At 42.1% G+C, this 18,590-nt stretch overlaps 1 protein-coding gene across 2 annotated transcripts in view; it reads left to right on the top strand.

Annotated features, from left to right (window-relative positions):
- Window positions 1-18,590, top strand: part of TPD52L1 (TPD52 like 1) — a 53,454-nt gene that overhangs the window by 26,105 nt on the left and 8,759 nt on the right. For both annotated transcript variants that reach the window (XM_033054642.1, XM_033054641.1), the window contains exon 4: window positions 9,225-9,326. In XM_033054642.1, the coding sequence (XP_032910533.1) occupies window positions 9,225-9,326 (102 nt within the window). The remainder of the gene's footprint in view (window positions 1-9,224; window positions 9,327-18,590) is intronic.

The following is an 18,590-nucleotide window of genomic DNA, read 5'->3' as shown; positions in this document are numbered from 1 at the left end:
AAGGTGATTCATTGTTGCTGCACCAAAATGGCAGTGGCACAGCATTATTCACCAAGATTCTCTGATTTAGGAAGGTAGGAAGGGTGAAAAGCTTGCTTAAAAAAACAAGTTCAAAATATTTACATGCCTGTACTTTAGGTTTCTAAATCGACAATTGCTCATTTTATATTTTAAAATGACCTGATTTTAAGAGGACAAATTTTGTTTCACTTAACTGGTGTGCTTTCCTGTAAGTTAAAACTACTTTTCTTTAACAGGGAACTTTTCAAAGCCACAGAGTACCAAAGTTTTTGTCCACTCATTGTTAATCTTTTTAAACTGTCAATTTAGGGATGCATTCTTAGGGTTAGAGTGGAGTTAGAGGAAAAGGGGTTTCTCTCAGAAACAGTCCTGTAAAGTGTGTTTGAACACTAGTTAAGAACCAGGACCTCACTTACAGGATGCATGCCACCTCTACTGACTAAATTTAAACTTGAGATTTTGAGTATTTTAAAGCATTTACATTTTAAATGGTTAGCCACAAGATCCTTTGTAATTTCCTATACAATTCAGTGCACTGATGTTTATTATAATCTACATGTTGAGGGAGGCAAAGGGTTCTGCTATAGAGGAAGGACATCAGTAACTAGAGAGCAAATGATTGCCTAGAGTTTGGTTTGGTTTCATGGTGGTAAGGCATTCAACTGGAATGACTTCCCACACACACCTTTTTAATGATTGGGTTTTCAGTGAATAGAGGTGGGTGGATATTCAACTTCTAGCAATGCAGGTTTTTTATGTTTTAAAAATAGATAATTCATTCTTATTTAGATGCTAAAAGCAGTGCCATGTTAGTGGGTTTTGAGGTTATTTATTTTAGCTTAAAAAATAATTACAAATGTCTTTACATGGTTATTTGTGAAGACCATAATTGAGCTTTTATAATTATTGTTCTGCTACAAAAGAAAATTTTTACATAACCTGAATGCTTTGTATTCAGTTGAAGCTTTTTGGTGGTACTTCTGTAAAGTTCCCACAGGTCTCCTTACCTTCCATACTTCAGATTTTCACTATATAGTGGATTAAGGTAGAAAATAGTATTTATGAAGATTAACCTGGTTTTATACAGTATCACAGTATATTTGAGGTCTTGACAGCAATGTCAGGAGACTGTCTAGTCCAACTGCATCTTTCAGGCAGGACCACCTAGAGCAGAGTGCTCAGGACTATGTTCAGTCAGGTTTTGAGTATCTCCAAGGATGGAAATGATACAGCCTCTCTGGGCAACCCATTCCATGTTCAATTACCCTTGCTGTGAAAACCACTTTACTTAAATATTAAAATATTAATATATTCTAATATTTCTTGCATTGAATTTGTGCTGGTTACCTCTTGCATTTTCACTAGGTACCACTCAAAAGGGCTTGCCTTTATCTTCTTTCCTCCTTTCATCAGGTTGTTTGTACATATTGATGAGATCCTTCCATGAGCCTTCTCTAAGGTGGCTAGTCCCAGCTTTCCCAGCCTCCTCATATGAGAGGTGCTCCAGTCCTTTACCACCTTTGCTGGACTTGTCCCAGTTTGTCCATGTCTGCTTTTTGCTGGGAAGAACAAAACAGGACCCAGCACTCCAGGTGTGGCCATAACCAAGGCTGACAGAGGAAGGATCACTTCACTTTCCCAACACACCCCAGGATGCTGTTAGCTGCCTTTGCTGCAAAGGCACATTGCTGACTCATGTCCAATTTGTTCTCTACCAGAATTCCAGGCCTTTTTCTGCAAGGCTACTTTCCAGCTGCTTGATCCCCAGCCCTTACTGGGTTATTAATCCCAACCTCCAGGACTCTGCATTGCCCTTTGTTGAACTTAAAAAGACTCCTGTTGCCTCATTTTTTTTTTCAGACAAAGTCCCAAGTAATTGTATTCTTCAATGCAATTATCAAATTGCATTTCATTATGTATGGAGAAGGTTACAAGAGTTAATTTAGCCTTTTACTAGTTCGTCATATTAAGCACTAAATACATAGATACACAAGATATCTTCCCTTTTGCTGACCATTTATGTTGTAACCATGCTCAGCTCTTCATTTGGTGCTCTTCTGTAGTTCTTTGGGAAAAAAAGTAAGACATTATAATCTTACCATCTTGGGAGATATTTCAATTCTACTGAATTTCTAAGGAGCAGTTTTATCTGTAAAATTACCCACCAATAAACTCACTCCAGCCTAGTAATTCCCACAAATTTCTTTACCATCCTTTCTTAAAATGTTACCAACTGTTATAAAATATAAACCATAAATCCTCTGTTTTAAATGGTTAACCTTTCAACCCATGGATGGAATAGTAACTATGGAGAGAACTTCTAAGGAAATGAAAATGCTTAGCTTGCTACTAAACCTCTCCAAAAAGTACTCCAGACATTCAGACCACTGCAAGCATTAGTATTGCCATGGCAAATAAATTACTAGAAGAGCTAGAAAATTAGAGGAAACCCATTCTATCTTCAAGGGCTATACTAGTGAAGTGATGTGAAATGTTTCAAAGTCAATATGCTTAGTGATTCCAACTGGGGGGCTGGGGAGCTTTTGATGTCATGGAAAGTGGACCCACACAAGGCTAACATTTAGGCTAGGAATCTGACAAAGCTGTTTTCAAAATGGCTTTTCGTCGTTTGACCTCAGACAGAAATTTTCATTTGTAGAAAGGGAAAAGCTCATGAATTAGAGGCCAAAGTCAAGAGAACAGTAAGTGCTGGCTCCAAACAGCATGCTTCCTAGGCAGGGCTGTGGGCTTTTTTTAGGCGGTGACTGTCTTTTCAAGGAAGCTTTCAGTGTTGCTCTGTTCTTGCATATGATATTTAATTAAGATTTGGGACAAGAACATTCAACATAGACTTGGTCTTTTCCTCCAGAGACAGAATAAAGATCTATTTATTGACTGTGGGCTGAACTATATGAGCAACCTTTGTTCTGCTCATAGGAAACCTGAGGACAATTGCATATGTTTCAACAACTGCTGGGAACTTAGTGTTTTATAATTCAAATTTCTGCCAGGTGATAGGAAAATAGAATGTAATAATTGCACTGCATGTGTTTTCGGCTTACAATCTATGGTACAGGCAGTCTTTGTTAATATAACTTTAAATATATAGTAATGTGTTCCAAAGTTTCAGAACTTTTTTCAGTAAGTCGGATATAATCTATGGACAGCCACAGTCCTACTGTGACTTCTAGGAATTAAGTAAACTCTGTTCCCACACACATGCTTCTTATGAGTGGTAGTAAAAGAAATGTGGGTGTTTGTTCACTGCAATGCGTAATCACCTTCTGACATTTTCTTAAATTTGCAAGTAAATATAACAGTTGTGTAAGTGAAGAAAATTTGTGTTGGCTTTAGCAAGTACATTACTTGTTTGTGAGTCTGTGCTAGATGGAAGTAAAAGGAGACTCTCACTGCCTTTGCTTCCTTTGGGTCAGATCAGGCAACCTTCATGCTGTCTTCCAAGAGAATTATTTTGCTACTTTTCCACATGTGTCTCTGGACTTGAATTTGGAAGGGTAGAGTAATAAGAAGAAAGGACTCCAAGAAGTTAACTTAGTCTGTTCTCACTGTTCTGTGTCCAAAAGATGTATGTCCATTTGTTTGCATGAAAACCTTCAGCTAATGGAAATTCCACAGTAAAGTCAGGTGATCTCTTCCAGATGTTCGTTTTTCAGGGAAAAACCCACTGTAATTATCATGGGGCACCAGAAAACATATGCATGTGTATTATAATGATCTTTTATGTGTTTGTATCTAGCTGTAAGGATGGGAAGGGAGGTCTGAATGTAAATTGGGATCTATGAAATTACAAGGATTAAAAATATCCAGGAAAGAGTTAGTCGAAAAAAGGGGAAGGGAAGGGGAAAGGGAAAGGGAAAGGGAAGAGAAAGGAAGTGAAAAGGAGGGGAAGAAAGGAAAAGAGAGGCTGGGATGTGTTTAATCTAATGTGCAGTACAGAGCCCAAAGACAGTGTTACTGATATAGTTTAAGGTATCATGAACTGCCTGTAATGTCTTATGATCATCTGTGCTTCAGCAAACATATTTTGGCTTTTCTACATGGAAAGTAACTGTAGCACACTTTTTCCCCCCTATTCTATGCTGCATTGCACAGATAAAGCATTTCAAATAGCTGTATCCCACATTTTTCCCAAGTGTTTGAAGATTACAAGGCAGTACAGCCCAGAATATTTGTCACCTTGGTCTGGGACCTTTCCTGACCTGTGACTCTCTCCAACCTGTGCTGCACATAGATTTCTACTGCCGCCTGCAGAGGTTCAGTTCCCTCAGTTCTCCTTCCTCTCTCTGTGGGACAGGAACTACCTGGGGCATACTTCCTTAGATTTGGGTGTATGTACCCATCCAAATGCCAGCACTGTTTCAGTTAATTCTTAACATCCCTAGCAATGGGAAGGATGGCAAAAAATACATCTGTCATTTGTTTTGAAGTTGGAATGAATTTCAGGAGAGTACTAAAAAAAACCCACAAAAACAAAAACCCAAAATAATGCACAGCAGCTTAGAGTTAATTTTGGGCAAAAATGACAATACGAATGCTCTTAGAGAATGTTTTATGTACCTTTTATCTGTCATATATGCATTTATCTCATTTGAGCATTAGCATAATTTAGTTAATGCTGAGCCCTGTTTCTCCCAGAAAATCAACAGAAAAATTGTTTTGGAGCTGTGAGGTTCTCAGGGATCCAGATGCTTTAGATCGATTGCAGAAAAGTCATTCTTGAGCTGACTAATGGTTTGAAAACTGAAAAGAAGTAAGCTCCATAGGGCATGGCTTGTGCTACCAGGCTCTGGTCTACTGTATGGTTTTGTTGTTAATTGTTTGCGTTCTGTTGCGTGTTCTGTGAGCCTTATCACAGGCGAGCCTTATCACAATCTCAAATGGATTAATTTTACCAGCAAACATTGATGGAGAGGCATAATGCTGAATGAAAATGTCCTAATTAGCACATGTACTTATTTTACACAAGCTGAATTAAAATTCTTTATCACCTACTGCAGTACATCCAACTTGCAGCTTGACATGAAAAATATAAATATTGTATGTGTAACCTACTTCTGTCAGCACGCCCTGTACTGCAGCTGTGAATGAAGGTTACATTATCTCTGCCATGTGAAGGGCAATTCTTTACTGAGAAGAGATGAGTATGATTGTCCTGTCATATCCTGTAGATGATGTTAGCCATTTAAATATCTAGTTCTCTCTATATGTCTGCTGCTTGGCTATTCTCTCTATAAAGCCCTTGTTCCTTTAAACGTTGTGTTTTATGAAACAGTATCTCCTTATCTTTCCTCTCACTGTCTTTAAAAATCACAGTGAGATATATGTAATGAGATCTGGTTGTCACAGAATTGCATAACCTAAATGTAGTACATGACACTGTCAAGTGAGAATGCAGTCAAAATATGCTGCAAATCTACTTTGTCTAAATAGTATATTACAGCACTGGAGATGTGAGTTCTCTTTAAAGCTCCTTTTAATTATGTTGGGCATGTTATTGGATTATAACTGCAATATCAGCATGTTTTGTGATAACCTCTGATAATCAGTTTTATAAATTGCTTCCATTAAAGAAATACCCTATTTTAAAATTATAATCGGAAGTTGATAGATGAAATTCTTAGGTTAATGTCATATATAAGGTAATGTTCAGATGTTCACAGATGAGTGCTCTTTACAAGTTTACAATTGAAACAGCAGTTGAAATAACTTATTTGTTTAATCCCTTGTCTATGAAATACATTATAATTATTTAAGTCCTGAGTGAAAGTACAGAATATGACCCTTGTTAACCATTACCAGCAGTTCTGTGCTATGGAGTGTTTCAAGATGCCACAAAATCGGAGCAGGAATTCCTACTCTAACTGATTAAATCGAGTAGGCTCTTTCTACTTTTGCTGATGCTACCTGGTGTAATGCTGATGGTGCCTTTGTTTGAATGTAATGATGTATTTGTGTACAAAATGCACTCCTTGACTTGAGTGGAATGTGCTTTTTCTTGAATCCCTAAATAATCTGAGTTTGTTTTTGCTGGACTATTTCTGCCTGTAAATTTTGGGGTCACTGGTCTAATCTGAGCTGCTGGCTGACTGACTCCTAAGATGCTGCCACCTGTCTTGATAAGGTGGTGGTCAGAACTCACCTAAAGATTTCAAGCAGTGACTGCTGAAAGGATGAGAGTGCCCAGGTGTGGATGACTAAGATGACTTGGCATGAAGAATACTTGGTGGTGCAAGGATGTCTTTAACCATACACAGAGCACTTTTTCCAGTTAATAAGTGTTTGCAGTTCTTACCTGGAATATCCAACTTTATTTCTGCTGGTAAAGGTTTCTGAAAATTGTGTAAGTTGCTCAGTGCATTAAAACAAAAGTACAAACTTCTGTGAGTTACATGAGATGATGAAAACTGCTTGGTCAGATGATTAATGTGCAATACAACTGAGCAGATTCCCAGATGACAGAGAGAATATGTTGAAGAGATCATTGTTACCAGAGTGCTTGGCAAAAAATCAAATGAAATAACTACAAGGATAAATATATCTGAGCTATCAGAGAGCTCTGCTGAGATGCAAATTAATGTTTCTTGTCTCTGCTGACAGGTATTGCATATTGTGCTCCATTTTTACCTTTGTTATTTTATTTTTTCCTTAAAGCTTGTCTTCAGCACTGCTAAAGGGAGGAGGGGACATGTCATAGGTCATTTTTGCTGAAGTTGGTGCTGAAAACAGACTAGTTGTGTAACAGTTTTAGTGGGATTTACACTCTTATGTAATGTCAAAAGTATTAGGACCACAAATGCAGTCTTTATGTCCTCCTCACTACTGCAGGATGTTTGGTTTATGGGATTTACAGAGAAAACACAATATTGTTGTAGTGTCAAAATGAGTGTCATTTCAGCCACTTCCCTGAAGATGTGTTCTGACAAATGTAGTGTTCAGAAATATGTAGGGGGCTGCAATGTTTCTCAGTGAAATTTGGGTCCATCTGCTGTATGGCGCATTTGAACTGTTCTCTGAATAGTTTTTTACATGGTGTGAAGAACTTACAGTGAGAAAGTAAGACATAGAGGTATTTTATCATAAGGTTAAATATGCCTATAAATAAAACTAACTCCAAGGTGTAATTTCAAAAAAATTTGTTCAGAGGGATATCTGAAAAGTATTTTACTACTTACAGTCAACCTGTACATAAATAGATTGCACTACAAAGGACCTTTTGGACTTGGAAGTCAAATCTTGGCCTTCATTTTGTCATCAGCAAAATTCCACTTGTGCTGAATAGTTTAGGAAGCTTTTCTGTTAGAAAACTCTTTAAGACTTGTATGCCACAGGCAACAGAGTATTTGATTTTCTTCTTTTTTCATAGGCATTCTTACCAAAAGCAATGTGCTTATAAGCTTTCTTATTTTAGGGTCTCATCCCATTCCAGTTTATATGAGAGTATATCTACTGTCAGCAGGAGAATGACACACCTATTAAACTAGTTAAGCTAGAGCAGGGGGCCTCAGTGAAATAAGAGTATTGCTATGTCCAAGGACAGACTGGCTAAGAAGAAAGGAGAGCTGGTAAAAACATCTTCTCTGTACTGTACTAGAATAAATAAAACAAGCATAGCCATTGTTTCTTCTTTTCTAATTATAATTTGTATTCCTTCTGTCAGTGTTGCAATGTTTTAGCCTTTGTCAGTCAACATTGTGCATGTGTTTGGTTCAGCTTATCTAACTGGAGGCTCCTAGAGATTCCTAGTATTCAATTGCTCCCTGTGGATTGCCTTGCTAGTCAATGAAAACAGGCAAGCACCTTCATAGAAGGACCCCTTTCACTTGGCAGTTTAAGAATGGGTCAGTAGGGTGTTGGGGCTTAGGAACGCAAAACCAAAATATATTGTCTGAAAGAACAGAGCATTATGTGGCCTCTGCCATCAAACTAGTGGTTTGTAAAACACAGTCCTGAACAGAGGACTTTCAGCAACAGGTCCTGCTGGGGTTAAAACAATATAACATAAAATGTGATGTGCCATATTGCAAATGTTAATCTAATTTCCCCTCCTTCCTCCACAAAGTTATTACTTTCATATACATAATAATAAGGAGAAAATACCCTGTTATAAGGACTTAGGCAGTAGGATTTTTTTTTAATCAATTGCCAGTGTATTTTGGTACATACTTGCAATCCTATAGTTTTTGTTCAAAGGAGAATTATAACCAGTGGAGTTTTATTTCTGAATTTTTGATGATTATTTCTTCTTGTCTACCAGCACACACCACAGGATAGAAGACTGATTATAGTGTGCTCTCCTTTTGTTACTAGGTCAGTACTTCTAATTCTGAGCTTGTCTGCGTCACTGGGAGTATCAGATAATTTACTCAGAAGGAAGCCTCTGACATGCTCAGTCAGCAGAAAATCATCTATGCAGAAAGCTTATTGATTACTCTGAGAGTGCAAGTTTACTGAAGGATCTGTATGGGTCAGAGCATGTATTCTGGATCAGTAAATTAAGCTGATTCTGTGTTTGAATCTGCCTGCTATAATGAAATTAGTGACATCTTTTAAAATAATTCAGTCCTACTAAGAATATGCATTCACTGTCTAGGTTTCTTCATCTTTCTTTCTCAGTCCTTCCCCAAATCTTTCCTTTAAACGAATTTTTAAAAGTGAAAAAAAAGAGGAAAATTGTGGCATGTGGAAACAGATTTGATGATTTTTTTTAATATTTTAAATATCACAGAATCATTTTGAAGTGTATCTGTTAAATGTACCTAATGTATATTCTTGAAAGAGCAGAGCTCTATTTGTCCTGATTCTTTTCTGTGCTTCAGAAAGCAGATTTTGCCCGGTCAGTGTCTGCTGCAAGAATACTTACTTGATGTAAATATGATTTTCTGTAAAGAGAACTTGTATCAAACAGGTATTCAACAAATCACTGCATTCTGCTTTTAACCAGTGTATGCTGGCCCACCTGGGGAATGTTATCTGCAAGGGGGAAAGAGAGGATTGCTAAGTGAAGGATTGCTCTGGAGAACCCCACACTTTGGAAACTGTGCAGAAATGGGCATCCTCACCTGAGCTTCTTTTGAGTTGTTATGTTTCTAAACATTTCAGTGGATGGGACTTTGAGGGAAATTAGTTGTGAGGATTCTAGTCTCTCTTTTTAAATACTATTTCTGTTCATTTTTTGTTTCCAGTTACAAGAAAACACATGAGACCCTGAGCCACGCGGGGCAAAAGGCAACAGCGGCTATCAGCAATGTAGGAACGGCTATCAGCAAGAAGTTTGGAGATATGAGGTATCAGCATCTGGTGCTTCTCTGGTCTTATTTAGAGGACTAAATGTATAAATCATTTGTCAACTCTTCCTTCTACATTAGTGTTTTAACAGTTCAAGTAGTTGGTAGTTAGAGCATTTAATAACATTCATGTTTTTAACTAAAAAGAAGGCATAATGATGACCAAAGACAGAATTTTTATATGAATCCTGGGGTTTTTTGGGTTTTTTTTTTAAGTATAGTCAAAATCCTTTTGTAAAAACTTTGCAAACTCAAGGAAATGCATAAGTAAAATGGAACAAAAAATTGCTGCTAGATCTTTATTAACCCAACTTCTTTCATATGTGGATGCTGGAGAAAAATATCATCTGAAGGAAAGAAGCCTACCTAGGAGCTGTTTGTGATAAGACAAAAAAATATTTCAGGCTGTTTTTAGTCGGGTTTTTTTTTAAGATGTACTGCAAAGTTTTGTTCTGTAGTTGTATAAAAACAGATAGGATGGAAGTAACAGGAGTTGAGGTCAGTAGAACTGTCACTTAAAGGCAACTTCAGTGACAGGCTTTATATGTTGATTTATCTTTTTAAGTGTTGGTCTTAAATTTCCTCAGTATGAGAGCAGAAATTGTATACTGTAAACCAACATTCCAGTCTTCAGGAGGTAGTAGAATTACAGAACTTCTTAAGTATTTGAAGGAGTTGACTTTTTGTGATAAAATACATGGACATGGATAACTCTACAATATACTATTTGACCTGAAGAATTAGGGTCTCATTTATTAATAGTGCATATTATCCCATTGGTATGTACTCACTTTTGTTATTTTGTAATGTATGAGGTAACCATATCCTAAGATCTGTATGTGCTGCAAATGACTGAAGCTTAGCTCACAGCAGGTAAAACGTTTTTTTCCCCCTTTTTATTTTTATCCTGGATCTTAAATCTTTAGAATCCTCCCTTAATACCTACCTTTTTACATACAGCTTAATAAATCCTCTACAGAAGTATTAATGTTTTTGTAGGTGAAACTAAAAAACAAAAATCTTTGTTACTGTATCATCTGCTTTACAGTCTTTTTCCACACTTGTAGTTCAGTGACTTGCAACCAGAGTATGAACATAACTAAGAATTTTTGACTTGATACAGTTAAACATTCGTGAGTAGTATATGCTTATCAAAGGATAGAAGGCATGCAATTATATTTTCTTTGTATTTTTTTTAGTGTTCAGAAATCTAAGACCTGAAAACTTTCTAAAGCATAAATTTGAGCCTTCATTTGAGATCTTCTTGTGTTTTTTCTACATGAATTTATCATTATTTAGAATTTATTTTAATTTATAAGAGCTTTTTAAATTCATAACACTTCATGTCTCCCTAGATGGATAGAAATTTATGTGGTAAAGTCTCTGATTCATTTGTTCATTCATTCATTCATTCCCTATTTGGAGTCTCTCTGGTATTTGGTGCCTTCTGGCTCTTCCATTATGAGAAACAGTGAGTGAGTTCCTCTTCTGACCTTCATTTCATTCATTGTGGGTTTATAGTATTTCACTTCAGCTGCCTCTTTCCAGGTTCATGAGTCACTTTCACAAGCCTTTTTGTTACCTTTGTTAATTCTTTCTGCCTTCCCTGCATTTATAGTTGTATTCTGTATGTTTGAGAAATGTATAAGATGTGTGTGATGCATGTGGCACCAACATATTCCCTGTTTCATTTTATATTCTTTCTTAACACTTCCTCTTGTAAAAAAGACAAGCCCACAGCTCAGCAAACAGGTCCTGTTGCTGTTTCCATACTTTAGATCCTACAGCAATGACCAAAGAGTTTGTGTGAATACCTTGAGTGCTGGCTCTGGATTATAGAGGGAAGGATGACTTAACAGCTCAGGATTTCTTAGGTCCTATTACTTGTGCTTTGGACATGGAGTGAAATTAACTGCAAAGGCAGAAATGTCTTTGCTGAAATACAGCATGTTCATCCTTTAATATTACTGTTACCAAATGCCTTTGTCTTACCTATCAGTATCAGCCCTCATGCCCATGACAGTCATGCTTCTGACATGGCAGATGGGAGGTGTTTATCCCATTAGCCCTTCAGCCAAGGGCTCAAAGCAGAGGCTGTGTCCAAAAGCATTTTGATTAATCAAAAAGCGGATTTCTAGTAGCTTTCTTTGATTGAAATTATTACCTTGAACCTGGTTGGAATTTTTCAGGAAAATATGAATTACCAGTGCTGTCTTTTTTTGTGGATACTTGCTGTTTTCATTTAAGTTCTCAACCAGGAGTTTCCTTGACGTTTGATAATGAAGCACCAAGCAGTCTAGCCAGGATCCCATAGTTATAGAGAGAGTGGCGTGACTTGGACCTTCTGAATTTGCTGTACATTATAAATCTGGAGTCATGGTCAGCATGCTTCCCTCAGCAACAAAGCTGGCCTAAATTCAGCTTAGCCAGGTGTAGTTCTGTGTGGGGTCATGCTACAAACCTTATCACTTAAATAATCTGATTATTAAAAATCTTCTCCCTCCCTATCCCCCTGTTTGGGGGAGTAAACTGTAAAGAGGCAGGAATTTTCTGTGTCATTGTTGGCTCGCTTTTTTTGCTAATCCAAATCATTTTATTTCAGTCATCTAGTGTATGGATTATCACCACCCCCTCCCATAATGCCATTTTAAACAAACATCAGACTCTAGCTTAATTCTCTTGGTTAGGCATTAAGGCTGATAGTCACCAATGACATCCAGATGCAAATCCCTGTTCTGCTTTCACTCAGAGCAGACACCAGAAATTGATTTCTAAAATCCAGATGTCATCATAATTCTCAGTATGTTCAGCAGCCTTACCCCCTGCCTGTGGTGATGATGATTTTGAAAGGGTTTGTTGACAGACTGATAAATACTGAAACCTGCCTTCTTTATGAAATAAAATTCTGTTTTCTATGTTTCCTCCTATGTCAACTGTGCAGAACACTACAAGAAGCACATATTTCTGTTCTGAAATTGTTGGGTCTTAATTTTCATCTTCTTTTATCTCTAAAAATATTACTAAAATATCATGTAAAAACTACAGGCCAGAGAGACTCCCCTAGATGTGCTATTTTGCTATGTTAGCATTCAAGAAGATAAAATCTCTAAGAAAAATGACAAAATTCTGTGTGTCTGAAAGAACAGATGCCACCCTTTGGGGACCAAGTGCTTTTCATGCAGCTGCTGTGCTTCTCTTTCATCCCCACCCCATCTTCCCAGTGTCGCAACTCTAATTCATTTTGTGCATGAATAATCACTAGTGTTTTACATGTTCTGAATTTTGTATTAATAATAGCACTTGTAAGGTCTTTTTACAGTCATAATGCATCCTACTTAATGTGTTTCTAGAAATACAAGAAATGCATATAAAGCCAGTATAAAGATACTTCTGCTTTAGGATACAAACCTAGTAATATAGCTAAGACAATAGATTCTTCATTAATAGGTCTTGTGATCAATTACATGCCATCAAGGTTTTTTTGGGTTTTTTTTGCTCCTCCACCTTCAGCTCACATTGTCTCTTTTAATATTTCTCTGGTATGGAAAGGTAAGAGGAAGAGGATAGTCCCAGGTCACTCACAGGGCATTGATCAGGGGCTGAGATCTCTTGGTGTTAGAGATTGAACTGATATTTTAACGTGGTTCTTGCTAAGAGCACAGCTGTGATAGAGTTGAGAGTCTTCAGCTCTTTCTCCTATTTTCATGCTATATTCCTGGACTACAGTAGTTTCACGAATACAAGCCGCACGGATTATAAGCCGCACCCCCGGTGCCTCGACAATGTTGCTGTCTTTGTCAATAGATAAGCCGCACCCCGAATATTAGCCGCACTTTCGTTCGTCGCGAGAATCCGTGCGCAGCTTTCACAAATTGGCCAATTAGTAACAGGATCGCGGCATAGTGGGCTTTACTGGCTCGGGGCGGGGCCAGGCAGGCTCGGCCCGCTCATGGTTGCCGACGGGGCCGGGTGGCCCAGCTCAGCGCCACGGCTCGGCGGGGCTGGCCGGGTGGTGCTGCCGCCGCCGCCGGGCTCGCTGGCCCCCCTCTCCCGTCAGCACCGCCCCGCTGCCGCGTTCGCTCGCCCGGCTGGCAGGGCTGCCGCCGCCGGGCTCGCCGTCCGCCCCGCTGCCGCTTTCGCTCGCCCCGCGCCGCGCCTCGCGAGCGCCGCGCCCGCCCCGCGCCGCGCCCGCCCCGCGGCGCTTTCGCGGCTCGCGGCGGCGCTTTCGCGGCTCGCGGTTCGCGGTTCGCGGCTCGCGGCTCGCGGCTCGCGGCTCGCGGCTCGCGGCCCGCGGCGGCGCTTTCGCGGCTCGCGGCGGCGCTTTCGCGGCTCGCGGTTCGCGGCTCGCGGCCCGCGGCGGCGCTTTCGCGGCTCGCGGTTCGCGGCTCGCGGTTCGCGGCGGCGCTTTCGCGGCTCGCGGTTCGCGGCTCGCGGCGGCGCTTTCGCGGCTCGCGGTTCGCGGCTCGCGGCGGCGCTTTCGCGGCTCGCGGCTCGCAGCGGCGCTTTCGCGGCTCGCGGTTCGCGGCTCGCGGTTCGCGGCTCGCGGCTCGCGGTTCGCGGCTCGCGGTTCGCGGTTCGCGGCTCGCGGCTCGCGGCTCGCGGCTCGCGGTGGCGCTTTCGCGGCTCGCGGTTCGCGGCGGCGCTTTCGCGGCTCGCGGCTCGCGGTTCGCAGCTCGCGGTTCGCGGCTCGCGGTTCGCGGCTCGCGCCTCGCGGCTCGCGGTTCGCGGCTCGCGGTTCGCGGCTCGCGGCTCGCGGCTCGCGGCTCGCGGCTCGCGGCGGCGCTTTCGCGGCTCGCGGTTCGCGGCGAGCGGCGGCGCTTTCGCTCGCCGGGCGGCGCTTTCGCGAGCGCCGCTTTCGCTCGCCCCGCCGGCAGGGCTGCCGCCGCCGCCACCACGCTCGCCGGCCGCCCCCTCCCGTCTGCACCGCCGCCGCGTTTCCTCGCCCTGGCCGGCACTGCAGGCCCCCGCACCGCCGGGCTCCCCCACGCTGCTGGCCCCGATTATGCTGGGCTTCCCCCGCTGCCAGGCAGCCCCACCCGCCGGCCTTCCTGCTTCTGCCATGCTCCCCTGCACTGCTAGCCCCAGTTCTCCCGGGCTCCCCCGCCCTGCTGGCTCAGGCTCTGCCGCCCGCCCCCGACACTGCTGGCCCCGCCTCTGCCAGGCTTTCCCACCTCTGCCGGGGCCGGCCGGGCTCCAGCTTGGCTTGGGGCTGCCGCGGGCTCTCACTTCCGTGTTGGCAGCTTTTAGAATTTTGTTAATAGATTAGCCGCCCCGGAATATTAGCCGCACTTCCGGGTTTCCACCAAAATTTTGGTCAAATTGGTGCGGCTTGTATTCGTGAAATTACTGTACTCTGCAGCTGTCTGTATGGATCTCTGTTCATCCCGGCTGAAGACCATTTTAGAAACAAGTTGTGATACCAAGTGAGAGGCTTTCTGGATTTTGGGTTGCTTTAAAAAAAAAGAGAGAGAGAGAAAAAAAATAGACTATTAACACTACACTACTATATGCTCAGTACCACATACATTGCTGCTACTCAAGTAAATGTATTTAAAGATTAAACTAACAAAGGCATGCATGCAAATTAGGAAGTCGGCAGTTACATTTTGTATAGCTCCTTCATTCAGCTGTCTGGTACGTTTTCTTTAATTACATGATCACACAGACCCCTTTCAAATTCAGTGCCTGGGATGAGCCAGCTCTCAAGATGAATAAAGGTAATTTAATGCTTCATTCCTGCCTGTAGTTGGAAGGCACACCTGGAAAGACACAAAACACTGCAGGGAGGGACAGCCTGGGTATATGAATGTGACAGTTGAATGTGCCCCTCAGAGAGCAGCACAGAAGGTATAGGAGTCACCAGAGGGGTGGAGGAAGGCAAAGTTAATTCCTCTCCAGAGGGGCAGGGGAAGTTCTGGGAACTACAAAGCAGATACTGGATGAATGCATTAACCTGTTATTTTCTAAGCATCTAGAAGAGAGCATGATGGCAAAAACATAAAAGGATTTGTCAAGAGCAATTATCTTGAACTGACAGCACCTGTCATAGAGGATAGATGGAAGGTAGGAGATGTGATAGAGCTTGACTTTGATAAGGTTGTCTGTACTGTTTTTGCAGAACTAGAGAAATACAGTTTAGGTATTATTGTTTTAGCAGGAAGAGGGCATAAGGAATTGAAAATTGTATCCAAAGAATAGGTCTCAGTAGGTGACCATAATGTAGGATTTTGCAGGCATCTGTCCTGAGTCTGTTACTCATCAGCATTTTCATTGCTGGGTTAGATGAAGCTGCCAGAATGGCATCACTTAAAATTCCCATATGACTGCAGTGGCAGGGTATGCAAGCACTTCAGGCACCAGGATTAGAAATCCACATTATTTTAAATGATAAAATAAAATTCAGTGTAGGAAAGTGCCATGTGCTTTATTGACAAATGGGAAAAAATTCAAAAGCAGAGATGGGGAACACTGACCAGGCAGCTCAGCAGAGAAGGCCTAGCAAGTCATGGTTCATGAGGGCAGCTGAACAGTGGTTATTTCTGAAGGCTATGAAATCTCTATCATTTAAAGTTTTTAGAAGCAGTAGGGCCAAAATCTTTTGGTGGTGGTCGGGTATGATTAATCTGCTTTACCACTTTGGGAGTTGATTTTTTTTGCTGTGCCTTTATTGTTGTGCCTTTTGGGGGTTTTGTTGATGTTTCTGGCGATGGGAGTTTTTGCATAGCCTTTTCGGATTTCTGTGATTTAGGGATGTTCTGGGTACTTAAAATTGCTGTCAGATCTGAATTCCTTTAAATACTGTAGCTGTCATGCCTGAAACTATCATTCTCAAACCTTCCTGTCTTTTAATACTCCTTTTGAAAAAGAAAAGAGCAATGCTACCTTTCTTCAGAACATGATTTCGTAAGCATTTCTTTTGCTCATGGGTGAGGAAGTTGTTTTCTCTCACTTCCATGAACATTTGTCCCTTAATTTGTGCTGCTTTTTAGAGGTCTGCAGTAACAGAGATTTTCTTTTCATATGTCTGTGCAAGTATCTGTGCTGGCATGGAGAAGGGGGTGGCTGTTACTGGGAGCCAGCAGGTAGTAAAAGGAGGGCAACAGTATTACAGTAGTTTCACGATTACAAGCTGCACCATTTTGACTAAAATTTTGGTCCGAACCCAAAGTGCGGCTTATAATCAGGTGCGGCTTATATATGGACAAAGAAAGAAAAGTTGCTGGTTTAGTTTGGAGGACAGGTGTCTGCTGAGAAAGGCAGGAGCTTCTCTTTGAAATGGAGAATGTAAACCCCCTCCCTCAAATTATTATAAATTTGAAATCAAGGGGCTTTCAGGCAAAGATATGGGAATTAGGAATAACAGTTCTTTTCTAGGGAAATTAAAATAGAAATACAGTACTACAAAGAAACAAACTCCAAGCCCTGACAAAGTCAGAGTACAACCTGACACCCTGTCAGGCAGGGTGTTGGTAGCAGTCCCATTAAATGGTGGCTGCATCCACTTGCAGTGACAGATGTGATTCAGTTGAAGCAGTGCTCCTGCAGAAGGTGCAGTTTCCCTTTAAAGGTCCAGTGGTGATGTGGAGAAATCCGGTTTTCCTCTGGAGTCCAGTGGAGAAAGAGGCTTCCTTAGTGTCCCAAAATCTCTGTTTTTATCTTGGTAAGAAATGTTGGGCTCTTCCCCCTGACTGGAGCAACTTCCAATGGGATGAAGTACAGTAATTTCACGACTATAAGGCACACCGGACTATAAGGCGCACCCCCCCGGAGTCGGTAAAATTCGCAACTTTGTAGATCAGATAAGGCGCACCGGTCTATAAGGCGCACTTTTTTTTGCAGCGAGGCCCCGCCCCCAGCTCACCCCGTGTGGTTGCTGGCCGAGGCCCCGCCTCAACCCGGCAGCCATTGGCCCCTGGGCCCGCCTCCACCCGGTAGGGGCAGTGCCGCGAGCCACCGAGCCACCCTGGACCCGGCAGCCATGGGCCCCTGGGACTGCCTGGACCCAGGAGTGGGGGTGCCGTCGGCCCCCTAGCCCACCTTCATCCGGCAGCCATGGCTCCCCGGGACTGCCTGGACCCAGGAGCAGGGGTGCCGCGGGGCCCCTAGCCCACCTTCATCTGGCAGCCGTGGGCTCCCGGGACTTCCTGGACCCGGGAAGGCGGGTGCCGCGGCCCCCCTTGCCCACATTCACCCGGCAGCCATGGAGCCCCAGGACTGCCTGGACCGGAGAGGGGCGGTGCGTCGGCCCCCTGGCTCGCCTCCATCCGGCAGGGGCAGTGCCGTGGGCCTCCGGGCCCGCCCCCAGCTGGCTGCTGTGGCACTTCCGGCTCCCCCCACGGCTCTCAGCTCACACTTCCGGTTTGGCAAATTTCGCCACTTTGTACATCAGATAAGGCGCACCGGACTATAAGGCGCACTTCCGGGTTCGAGGGAAAATGTTAGTCAAAAGGGTGCGCCTTATAGTCGTGAAATTACTGTAATTTTATCAGTCACACAGTGGGACTCAATGGGCCATTAGCAGACAATGACTCGCTGGAGGAAGGATGGGTTGTGAAAAGATAAAGAACAATGCCCCGCCTGGTTTCAATGGATGGCCCATTAGCAGAATATCTGCCATTGAGATAAGGATCACTGCCCCCACCCTCAACAGATGGTGATAGAATAGATACCTTTTATCACACTCTGTATTGTAACCCAAGAGAGTTGCCGACACCTGGACGTGCGGCTTATAATCATGAAATTACTTACTTAAATGGGTCTAAGCAGAAATGTGTTGTGAAGACAAATCCTTGAATGTTTGAGAAGCACCAGTATACATAATGATGTGTATAACCTCGTAAATAAACCTGAAGAAATCAATGTTTTTCTTTGGAGCAAAGTATAAACATTGCACAGTAAATAATGCATCGCACCACACATTGAGAAATTATGTGAAAAAGAAGTATTTGAAGAGATATTCATTAAGTGTGCACCACCTCTCTGGCTTACTGCATGAGGCAGGTGTTCCCTTGAAGTGGTCTTAATTAAAGACTACATCAGTAACACAGATGAAGGAGAGGCTTGTCTGCCTCATCATTTCTCAACTTTGGAATATTAATGACATCCTTTGAATATTGTATATCAGTGTGTCTCTCCCAGTTCCACCTTAATTAAGTTTCCTCTGAGGTGGAACACAGTGTCAGTGTTTCAAGAATTATTTTCAACAAGGAACAAGTATTTTAGAAAGCGTCATTTTAGGAATTAAAAACTCCTTATTTTTCCATA

This window comes from Catharus ustulatus, chromosome 3, assembly GCF_009819885.2.
Source record: "Catharus ustulatus isolate bCatUst1 chromosome 3, bCatUst1.pri.v2, whole genome shotgun sequence".
Lineage (NCBI taxonomy): Eukaryota > Metazoa > Chordata > Aves > Passeriformes > Turdidae > Catharus > Catharus ustulatus.
Note: the sequence above shows the minus strand (reverse complement) of the source record. Positions and strands in the feature narration are given on the sequence as shown.